Source organism: Lipotes vexillifer, unplaced genomic scaffold, assembly GCF_000442215.2.
Source record: "Lipotes vexillifer unplaced genomic scaffold, Lipotes_vexillifer_v1.1 scaffold1577, whole genome shotgun sequence".
Lineage (NCBI taxonomy): Eukaryota > Metazoa > Chordata > Mammalia > Artiodactyla > Lipotidae > Lipotes > Lipotes vexillifer.
The window spans coordinates 53,723-65,643 of NW_006771701.1; the positions used below are offsets into that span (position 1 = coordinate 53,723).

The following is an 11,921-nucleotide window of genomic DNA, read 5'->3' on the forward strand; positions in this document are numbered from 1 at the left end:
GTGTGTGTGTGTGTGTGTGTGTGTGTGTGTGTGTGTGTGTGTGTGTGTGTGTGTGGTGGAGGGAAAGGGGTGTACAAGAGATTTGAGAGGCTCATGGCATCATTTTTTGTCATTGCTCTTTTTTGCAACTTCATCAAATCTATGAATTTATGAATTTTCAGAAGCTGATGGGACTGTCCCTGAAAGCTGAAGGGACTGAGTGGGCTGTCCCTGAAAGTTGGAGGCAATGAAAACAAGATTGGGGGCTTTCCAAGTGGGTGCTTGATGTAGCACATCTCCTGTAAAAACAGAACTTGAACTTATGTACACACAGTAGGGAAGAAGACAGAAGAGTGGAGGGACAGGAAGGCCCCAAGATCTTTTGCAGACATTTATAAACAGCCCCTTCCCTGAGATCCAGGGGGAAAGAAAGGCACAAAAGAGAACAAAGCCAGGTCATCTGTTAAAAATTATTTAATAGAAAGTCCAATGTCAAAATGTAACAATAAACAAAAATACACATGTATAAATATGTATATATATAATTAGACCTGTATACTTTCTCAGACCCTTTTCAAATGAAACAGAATCATCATCATATCTTGGTGGTCAAATCAAAAATAATATTCAAGCGACGTGGACCCACTGGTGCTGTGGGGAATAACAGTACTACTGAAGAACTTTGAGGGTTCAAAGAATTCCAATCACGAGAGAGCTGGGGATATTGCCAAATGTCCTTTTCTGGAGACCCAGAGAGGGAATACGAGCAACCCCATGGCTCTGGACAGTGTACCTGATCTTTTCTTAGCACCTACAGCCCCTACAGCCTAGGGAGTCCGCTCTCCTGTCGGATGGGGTTTTGAATTGTTTAAGTTTATGCTATTTGAGAGTCTGCTTGCCCTGTCTCCCAGATTAGAATCTCCTGGGGATTTTGCTTTAAGACCTTCCTATTCTTCAGGCCAAGTGCCAGCACAGTAGTTTGGGATGGATGCCATCAAGGTGTGAGGATTTGCTCTTGAAATGGCGGTTGGTGTCCAAAGTGGCTGTGCACATATAGGGGGCACCCAAACCCTCAGGGCTTCAGAGTGAAAACACCAGAACCTCTGTCTATAATATTTTGTATCTTACTCTTTAAAAATTTCTATGTTGTACGCTTTAAAAAATGTGCCTAATGTTTTAGTACAGAAGTATATGAATATATACTTTAAATTAATAAACATACGGCGGGGGGATGCATCTCACAAGGTTTTTGCTGACAGGCATGTGTGGTCCAAACAGATGGGCACCCACCGCTTTACAGAATTCACATTCGCAGGCTTCCCTGCGGGGCTCCCATGCCCACCTGAGGAAGCCTCTGCAGGTGCTCAGAAGAGCAATGCCTCAAGATTATCTCCCAGACCTGAATGAGAGCTGATGTCTCCTGATCCTGCCACTAGATTTTCCTTGAATGTAATGCCTTATCCTAAATAAAACACAGATGCCCTTGGGAAGAGCAAATACACAGCCACTGACACCTGGCAGGGAAGCATTTTGATCTCTTCCTGGTGATGGAGAGGGAATTGGACCAGGGCAGACAATGGGGAGACGGTGCCCTAAGGCAAACCTGGCCGTATTCCATGACCACACCCTGACCAAGGGGACCTTCCAGGACCTTCATTTTAAAGTACGTGTATTTGAGGCCAAATATTCTGTCAGTTTCCAGCATCGTGATTACTACAGGCCGAATTCTAATTAAAACGCCTAGGCTGGTGGGGTAGTCGCGTGGGAACCACAAGACACAGAATTAGAAATTCCTCAGTAAGGAGCCAGAGGAATATCTGGGATAAGAGTAGGTGTCTGAGCGACAATCTTTCCAAGGGTCCAGAAGGCTGGTGAATATGCCAGGCTGCACCCAGTAAGGCAGGTGCAGAGGTCTTGCAAAATAGGTGAGCCAATAGGTGAGCCCCAAGTCATCCTCAGGGCCCGCTGGGGTCAGACCTGAGCCCCTCAGCTAGGAAAACTGCCTTCAGCACCCAGTGCCTCCAACTTCTCAAGGAAATTATGTCACCTATTGTGGCCTTTTCTTGAGTTTCTAGCAACCATGCTGCCTCACAGCTGGTATTTTGATTCATCTAATTCTTTTTCTTCTCCTTATAAAGTTTCTAATTATTTGTCTGGGGGCAAAGGGAAGAGAAACCCAATGCTCTGAGCTCTCAATAGGTTCTTTGGAAAACCTAAAAGGCACCGCGAGCTGTCTGCACAGAGAGACTCTGTCTGCTGTCTCTGAGCCTTCCCTGCATCACTCCCAAAGAGCGCAGGGCTCCAGGGCCCTCCCCGTCCCCACGAGGCTCACGGCAGCTGTCTAGGCTTGCGGGTATTTTCCATGTGCACACAATCCATGTGTGCTTTTTTTGTTTTCGTTTTTTAATTCCCCTTTCTTTGGCAGGACACAGGTGCACACTGCAGACACAGCAGAGGCTCGGCCACCAGGTATGACCCAACCCGGGGAAAGGCTGTCCAAGGGAGGCTGCCCTTCGGTAGAATGAATGAAGACCTCACATCCCGAGTTGGGAAGCCCTAAGCGGCTTCCCGTGTATTTATCTTAGGGTGCACCCTCATGCCGGGGTCTAGGCCGACCTGTTCCCAAGAGCTGTTTTTACCCTTGGTGGTTCTACAGCCAGGTCAGGATGACCCAGAGCTGTCCCCTGTATGTCTCTAAATCCAGCCCAGGTTAAAGCTCTTGAAATCAAACAGCTCTGGGGGAGAGGACAAAGAGCTGGGCCAGGGGTGGAGGATACACAGGAATAAACCATCTCAGCAAGAAACTGTGTACCTCCACAGTGCGGAGGGAAATTCTGGTCCTGATGGGGATCACACTTACCTCTCTGGGTGGCCTCGGCAGTGGGCTTCAGAGGGGGCAGAGCATCACGTACAGCTCTCTTTATGCCCCCTGGGCTGGGCCACTGATTGCCCTGGCCACATCCCTCTCTTCTCCCTCCTCAACTCCTAGCTCCAGCTGCTTCTCTGCACACAGGCCCTGACAACCCACGCTGTCCCTCCTTTGTCCGAGTCCCATGCTGTCCCCTCAGCCTGGAAGGCCCTTTGCAATGCTCTCTCTCAGGCCTCTGACAAACTTGAGCTTTGATGTCCCCTCTTTTGGGAAGCCTCCGATTTCCAAAGCTGGGCGGCTGCCCCTCTGAGAGCCTCCCGCGGCACCCAGTAATTCCCTACAGTGGCACTTCCCACACTGTCTTCCCCACTAATGGTGGGCTCCTTGAGGGCGGGAGCTGGGTTTGGGTCAACCGTGTATTGCTGGGGATTAGCTCAGTGCCTGGAGTATACTAGGTGCTCCATATAATCTGTCGAATAAGTGAGTCCCCGACACTGGAAGAGGCAATGCTAAAAATGTACATCTGGGCCAACCTAGACGAAGGGGCCCCAACCCCAGTCGCTGGTGTCCCAGTGTCCCAGTGGAGTTGCTGAAGTGCCACAGTCAGGGACATACTGGTTGAGTGGGAGAGTGTGTGAGAAATGCTGGGGTATGCGGCTAGACCTGGCACGTGTCCTGAGGGATGGGTCCTATATGTGCCTGGAGCTGGGAAAGGCTGCCAGCGTCCAGGTTAAAGCCCAGGTGAGTGAAAGATGCTAGTGGCAGGCATCCTGGCACGGAGACGGCACAGGACCAGACGACCAGCAGACCTTCATCCTCCTATTTGAGTCTAACTCAAACTTTCGTGAGAGTGATCACTAGGTTTTCCTAGCTTGGTTTCCTAGCTTCCTATAATTACACTAATGCTTTCCTAGGTGTTATCTTAGAGGTTACAATATGGCAAAAGGCAGCTCTTCCTTAAGTACTTCAATGATAAAGTAGTTAATATATATTTTTTCTCCATGTGTCTTTCTGTGGGGGGTGTGTGTGTGTTAGGAAATTGATCCAAATTTAGAGTCCTATAAGGCAGCTGCCTTGTTCTACTCTAGGAAAATAGATACAGAAAAGCTGGCTTGCAATCTACTGCGAAAGTTCCCTTGCTCACTTGACTGTCAAGGGAGAACAGTCCCTGAAGATCTGGACTGAAATGCCAGAAACCAGGGGCTGTTCTATCACTTCTGGGTCTAAGGCCAGGGGTCCCCGAGGTTCTAGAGCTATTCTCAACCCTAGGGACCCTAAGGCAGTTCTGGCTGAGTTCACGGTGTTCTTTTTACTGCCTCTAAGTCTAACCCAATCAGATGCAACGCCTTGGGCTAAAAACAACCCCTGAAAAGGAAAGAAGGGAGAATTCAGAGTAGAGAGGGAAGACAGTATTAGAATAGGGCCTTTGGTTTAGGGGTGAGTCTTGGTGAATTAAAGCAATTTCTCTGGCTTCGAAGAGATAAGAGCCATTTCCTACATCATCTTGAAGGAATTTGACAGCTACCATGTTCGAAAGAGGCAGGAATCTTGGCAACAGTTTTCATAAGAAAACTGGACATAGCACCCCCTTGACACAGGAAATTCTTTTGATTCTTTCAAGCTAAGTAAGTGAGGGCGGAGGCAGGTCCCCTCTAGGCAGCACCTTTAACAGTTGCCATGGAGACATGAGTCATCTTCTGTAGAGGTTGTGCCTTTCTAAGCAAAGAGAGAAACTCTGGGGAATTCTTGGGCTCTTCTGACCTTGGAACAAATTAGTTAAATGCCTATCCAAGTCACTACCTGACTATCTAAAACATTTAAGGTCTTGAAAGAGATTCACATCTAGTTTCAATGCTTAAACTAGCCTGGAAAATACAGAGGCCCCAGTCCAAAGATCAAAAAGAGATGTCAAACCCTAGCTCACAAGAAAGGATTTCAAGTTAATGGTCCAGGCATTGTCTTTCCTCCACCTTTGGAGATCAGATTCTCCTAAACTTCTCCGGAGGTTAAGGCTTTTCACCTTAAAAAGATGCATCCTGGTGGGCTTCCCTGGTGGCGCAGTGCTTGAGAGTCCGCCTGCCGATGCAGGAGACGCGGGTTCGTGCCCCGTTTCGGGAAGATCCCACATGCCGCGGAGCGGCTGGGCCCGTGAGCCATGGCCACTGAGCCTGCGCGTCCGGAGCCTGTGCTCCGCAAATGGGAGAGGCCACGACAGTGAGAGGCCCGCATAACGCAAAAAAAAAAAAAAAAAAAAAAAAGATGCATCCTGGGATGAAACAAGCGTTGGGACCCAGGAAAGAAATCAAGAGTACTCAAAAGCCTGTTCTGGTCACATCTGATACCTAACTGCAGATACCAGCCTCCTTTTCCACATGCTGAAAGGATTCCAAGGAAAGAGATATGTGCCTAAAATCCCAAAGCCGTTCCCTTCTGGCACTAACACCCTGCTAGCCTCTCCTGGTTTGTGTGTAGCTTATCAGATATAGGAAGGCCAAGTAAAACACTCCCCATGAGGAAACCAAGCTGGTGGTGAGCCAAGGAGATTCTGGAAAAGGGAGATGCCCCCAAAGGGTTGTTTTCACAGTGTCGCGTTGCAAAGGGCATAGTAATAATAAAAAAAATGAGGAAAACGCTTGAGTGACATCTTTCCTTCTTTCAACATGGCCATTTATGTTGGATATATGAATTCTACACTTAAGATACACCACTTAGAACACGGGGGTAATAAATTCACTTCCCAGGATTATTGTGACAAGACAATTATAAAAATGCCTAGCACAGTATCTGACACAGAGTGAGTTTAAAAAATAAATGTTAGTTCCTTTTCCTCTTTCCCCAAGATTAGATTAGATCCCAGATAAGGTACAAGAGTCTTCTGAAAAGCATGGCATAGCTAGTGAGCGAGTCCTAAGGTCTGTCACAAAAGTAAATCTGTTTACCCACAATCCTCATTTTCTTCCATAGCTTTCGACCCTCTTCCAGAGACATACAAAACGGTGACTGAAGTCAAGGGCATTATTTTCCCCCTTGGAAAAACATGTCCATTCATTGGTAAAAGGCAATTCATAGACCTTATCCATGAAATTCCAAAGGTCTACGGCAGGGACATATTTGCAGGGTGGAAGCCAGTTGCTTCACCCGGCTTTATACAAGCGCTGGGAGTGGAGGTGGGGAGGTCCAGTAATCCACCCATGACATTGAGAAGCCATGTTCCTGCTTCGAGCCACCCTTTCATTTTGCCCTTAAATATATAGTCCCTGTCCCCAACCAGGCCTGATTCTTCTACTAGGGTTTTAAACAAAACTTAGCAAAAAGTTTAATTTCTGAGACGTACAAAGAAATAAAGCTCTGAGCATGTCTTCCGGGGGAAAAGCATGCAGGGCAGATTTTATGTAAAATTATAGAGTGCAATCTGATAACTTTTTTTTTATGAGGGAGTGGGGAGGGGGAAGGAGAGAGCCTTAGATACCAATTGTTTTGCCTTTCATAAAAAATATATCAGAGTCCCGGAGTCCAAGATTCAGAGTCAGTATTTTCCTAGATTAAGAATTTGATAATTTTTCTTCCTATGATACTGATATATTTAATTGAGTTTCTTTTCTAAGACCAGTAGACATGGAAACGCTCTTTTAAATTCTTGCCCAGTGTCTAAGCAGGACTTGTAATCAATATGCCAACGGGCCTCACAGGCTGCTGAGGTAAACTGCATAAGAGGTATAATCTCTGTTCTTAGCAGGCTTATGGGAGAGTGTGGCCCTAAGAGAAAATAAGTCTCAACGAGACTGTGAGGGAGACAAAGTTATAACTCAAACTGGGACCGAAAGGGGGGTGCCATCATTCCTGGACCTGCTCCCGGGGGCTGTCAGGTTGCAGCTATGGCTGCTTCTGACCCTGGGTGAGCCCCTGACACGGAGGTGCAGGGGGCTGGCACCAGCACGGGGGACTAAAGAGCTGAGGCTCCTCAATCAGGGCATCAAAGCTCCGTCTCAGACCCTGGGCACTGCAGATGGGGAGAGACCTGTCCCCCAGCAGGCTGGTGGGTGGCCGCTGCTATGTCTGAGGGCCGACCTAGTTTTCTGCCTCCAGACTTTGTACCTTCTTTGTCCTAAACAGACCGTAACACCACCCTACGCTCCAGCCTGGGGCTAGGAGGCACCATGAGGTAAAAGCCTCTTTCAGGGTTCTCTGCCAGTAACAAACACGCATTCAATTATGACAGCAGTACTCCATGATCCTGAATCTCTGCCAACCAAAAGAAAGCTACGCACATACTGCTGAACTTTTACAATTCTACAACTCAGAGCCCATAAGGCGTGTGTAATCCAGCTGTAAATCTTGCCGACAGTCTGCCCCACCCACTGGCCACTAAAGCAGCTGGATTTTGAATCGCACCAGGCACACAGCCATCGCCCTTCTCTGTCCTAAATGCTTCTCGGTCCATTTCTCATTCTTTTTCTATACCTCCATCCGCCAGACCATTTCCCTCCCTCCTTCCTTCATCTCCCTGAGTCCTCAGAGATGACAGCCAGCAGAAGCACCAGCGCCTGGATTATTCTTTCACTGTATCTGAGACAATGGGCTTAATGTTCAGATACACAGGGGGAAAAAAAGGCAAATGTTTTTGCCTTAGACCTTTTCAGAAGGCATAAAAAAATAAAGTACAAACACAGATCCCTTGACAATTTTATGATTAAAACCAACAAATGGAAAACAGACAGAGCGTTGCTAACATAGTCAAGTATTTCACGCCAACTGGCTCCGTCACCCCATTTCTCAGATCTGTTTCTAGATGTACCGAATGTGCCTGCAGATGACATCACTTTTGCACATCAAAGAGGTACCCCGTGTTAAACCCCGGAGACAGAACTCCAGGTGAAAAGCCACTGGCTCATGGGCACAACACTTCGGGTTTCACGAAACCCTCAAAAATCAGATTCCCCAGAGACACGTGGTTCTGTGTACATGTGTATCGTGTCAAAATGTTAAACGTGACCGTAAGAAAAATGATGTGAGCCTGTTTCACCTCCACGTGGAAGGTGGTGATTTTCTGGGAAGACACTCTCTGAGACACCAAAGAGAGGAGCGAAATGGAAGACATTTAGTGTTTGCTTCATTCTTGCTGGATAAGAACAAGGAATCCCGGGAAAAGGTCAGCCTCGGAACAGTGAACAAGTCACTGGCGCACAAGTTTAAGGTGGGGCTTAGCGGTTCGTTTACAATTGGGGAAAACTATTTTAGTCACTTGGCCAAAAACCATAGAAAGGGAGGGGACATAAAACCCTACGCGACTCGAACTCTCCCTGCGTTTTTTCTGCTCGAAGCTGGATAAAAAGCCTGAAATTTTGGCTGCGTCTCTATTTATGTAACAACCACAGCTGCTCCCCCAAATAGCTGCTGCTGCCGGCTGAAAGAAGGAAGGGCTTTTGTTGCTAACGTTTGAGTCCATTTTCTCTAGTGCCTGACTGAGTTTCCTTCCCCTCACTTTTGGTGTGTGCCGGGTCTAAAAGGAGATAAGGAATCTCCCCCTGAACACGTTAGTGGTGCCACCAGCTCTGTGGATGGATTTTCAGGTCAAGGCTCATCTTCACAGCAAGAACACACTAAGCTTCTTATTCTATTCTGTGGTAGGTGATCTCTCAACTACCCAGAGTGTATTAACTACCCACCTTCGGAGGGTGGCAGTGTGGCTGATACTGAGGCCTTTCGCGTTCACAACCCTGCAAACAGAGAAACACACAGTGCTTTTGCTGTGTTTCTTTTTGTGGGCCAAACCCAAACCTGGACTGCTGGCGTGGCACTGAATAGGGTGCCCTCCCCTGAAAGTAACAAAGAGAACCCTCGTCAAAGCTATCGAACGTGTTAAAAAAATACAAAAGTTATTTTCTCCTTTTGATTGCTATTTACTTGTGACAACATTTGTTAAAAATATTATTTCTGTCTTTGAGAAGAGACCATTCTCTTCATAGAATATGGAAAAATAAACTCTACCAAACACACAGTTCACGTTCCCCGCTACTGCCCGGGGCTTTGGCTTTCGCATCACCGAATATCATCACCAGTGTCCATGTACTATGTTTTCTAGTCGGCAAACGCTTTTCACCACACCATCCAGTGCTGCAAGTAAGAGAAAGGAAGTGGCCGGGCCCACGTGCCATTTTGAAGGGAAGCAGGGCGGTTTATTTGCTAACAGGATGAAAGCTAACAGGGTGGTTTCAGGCCCTCCTAAAAAGCCGTGGGACGTCCCCTCACCTCCTCTGACCACTGTCAGCACTGCGAATGCTTGGTGGGTTGTAAATGGGATGGTGGGGAGCCACTGAGGAGTCATTGCTAAGGAGGGCTCGTCTTCCGCACCCAGGATCATCGTAAAACACTGAGCTGGATGAATGGGAGAAGACAAGGAAACATAAAAACAGTAAAATGTTTATTTTCTTAGAAAAAAAAGTAGGCAAGAGGGATTCAAAATGATTGTGATCACACTTCCGTCTGCATCGGAGCAAAACTGACGCTGCAAGCTTGATCTTTGATTAAGAGACCCAGGAAATGAAACCACCTGCCGGTCGCTCCTATGTCACTTCCAGGAGTCATGTCACAACATGCTTTTAATCGATAACAGCGTCTCTACCTCTTCTTCACAGAGAAACAAGGCTTTTGCCATAGCAACCGTCCCCTCTCCAAAGCGCGACACTGCCAGTGAGAAGCAAGGCTGTGTGTGGACTGCTCGGGGGAAGGCAGGGAAGGAGGAGAGAGGGAAGGAGGCGCTTGTCTTAGAAGCGGAACCGGTCTAGGACAGAAGTTGGATATCTGAGTTCACCACGACCTTATCTTATAGAAAATAGGTTGGAGAGCATCTGTAAAACCAACAGTATCTTTAAGGTGAAATTGCAGAATTTGGCTGCAGACCTGGACACTGAGAGAAGTGAAAAGCTGCAACAAGTTTTAACTAGCAGCAACAAAGAAAGTTCGATAACAGTTTTTGTTTGTTTGTTTGTTTTTAGCAATATTCCTTTGCAAGTTCATTAAGAAACATTGTAATTTAATGGGGCATACGATATGGAACGATCTTCTTTTGCTATAGTGCTGTTCGCTGAAGAGAACCGACCTTTGCAAAGATTTCAACGTGGGGTGTAACCTATTTACACAGTAGTAGCTCCCAGTTTGAGTGGTAGAATTGGTGCTATGTGATATCTTCTTCTTCCGAACAGTAATCTCGACCCTTGAGAGGAAAAGAAAAGAATAAGACGTGACTGAGAATCCAAAGCAAGGCTTGAGATAGTTACTTGCAATCGGCTTTCTCTCAGTATATGTCTCCCTGCAACAGGAGCCAGGCTCCGTCATTGACTACTGAGCACCAGGTAGGTAAGTCATAAATACGTGTTGGCTGATTTATAAACTGTATATATCTCATAGCCTGGAAGTTTTACCAAGCCCCTAATAAGCCCTAATTTTGTATTGGTAAGAACTTATACTAGGCACAGGAAAGACTCAGCCTTTCACCAAGTAATTACCAACTGGATTATCCATTCAGGAGACCAATTTGTCATGAACAGGAGAAACCAAAATGAACAGTGAATGGAGTCCCTTTCTGCTCGGGCTGTTCACACTCCACAGCTATATCTCCAAGCCCAGAACTTATTACACTTTTACAGAGGAGGATGGCATAATCTAGGGATGTCTTAGTTTTAATCCACCCTAATGTGTTGGTGGTTTTTTTTTTTTTTGGCCACACTGTGTGGCATGTGGGACCTTAGTTCTCCGACCAGGGATCAAACCCACGCCCACTGCAGTGGAAGTGCAGAGTCTTAACCACTGGACCACCAGGGAAGTCCCTTAATCCATTCTAAGTTAAAACAGGGATTAAAAAACAAAGATTCACTGAATATGTATAACATATCTAGGACTATGTTTGGTATGTGTGGGATGCACAAGGAAGGCAAAAATGCTTTTAATGCATCCATCCCCTAACAAAACAGGTTACTTGAGGGCTTAAGAACTATATCCAGCCATTACTTCTGAACATATTTCATCCTCTCTCCAGCAGGTTATATACTCTATGAAGGCACAGTTAGGCCTGGGATTTAAGCTCCACGTCTGACATCACCGGGCTGTCTTGGTCAAAGCACATGGCTCCTTGGTCTGTAGTCTCTCACAGAGAGCACGGAAACAAGTCCCTGTCCTGCCTGTGTCACAGATAAAGGCTTTGTGTAAAGTCATGTATTCATACTATTTATAACCTTTGACCACTTTATTTATTTTTTTTAAAGAAAAAAAAAAAAGAGGAATGTATTGGAAAGATACAAAGGTATCCCAAAGAAGTGAAAGCTCAGTAACCAAGGTTGGAAAGGACAGATGTGGGAACAACATGGACCTTACCTCCTGAGAGTGGCTATTAATGTGCTCTAGTTCCAGTGACTTGCAGTCTCTGTGTCTGTTTGTTGTTTCAAATTTCCTGGAGTGACAATCATACTGGCTCAACTGGACTGAGCCCTCTACTCCTGGATCACACAAGTGTGAACAGGTAACATCCCACGATGCTCAAGTTTGCTGAATGCTCTCTCCATGTTGGGTACTGTGCTTAGCACTTTTCAAGTATTGCTGATTCTGCCACCACAGCCCTATGTCTTATGTACTGTTGTGTCTCCCATTCCTCAGATGAGAAAAACAAAGCCCAGAGAGGCCCAGAGGTTTTCCGAAGTCATAAAGCTTTTCACCCGACATCCAATCTTTGGCATGCCGTGCACATATCTTTAACTTTCTGACTAGACAGCATAGGTGGTAGTTGGAGTTGGTCTCTGCAAACATCCCATGTTAATACCTTAGGGTTTTGTATGAGTGATCAAAGTCCACGTCTTCTTTCCAACAGAAGTGAGAGCCATGTCCTGACTGTCTAAAGCGCTTGGCATCTAAGCCTCCCCATGACCTAGACAAGGGCGGGAGAAACATGTGGAGAGTAGGCTTGACCACGGCTATGGGCAGGAGCAAAAACAGCTAGCTCAGCAGCAGTGGAAGGGGAGGGGGCTGACTTCTTTCTTTTTTTTTTTCGTGATTTTTTTTTTTTTTGCCTGTCGCGGGGCCC

The 11,921-nt window shown here is 46.5% G+C and overlaps 1 protein-coding gene and 1 pseudogene across 2 annotated transcripts in view; one reads left to right on the plus strand and one right to left on the minus strand.

Annotated features, from left to right (window-relative positions):
- Nucleotides 1–2,539, plus strand: part of LOC103086209 (serine/threonine-protein kinase PLK1 pseudogene) — an 11,461-nt pseudogene extending 8,922 nt beyond the window's left edge.
- A 6,711-nt stretch (nt 2,540–9,250) lies between these two features.
- CUNH1orf21 (chromosome unknown C1orf21 homolog) overlaps nt 9,251–11,921 on the minus strand; it is a 229,262-nt gene continuing 226,591 nt past the window's right edge. The window contains exon 6 of one of the 2 annotated variants that reach the window (XM_007447104.1): nt 9,251–10,061. In XM_007447104.1, the coding sequence (XP_007447166.1) occupies nt 10,023–10,061 (39 nt within the window). In that variant the 3' untranslated portion in view covers nt 9,251–10,022. The remainder of the gene's footprint in view (nt 10,062–11,921) is intronic. The other variant, XM_007447103.1, reaches the window with a different exon arrangement.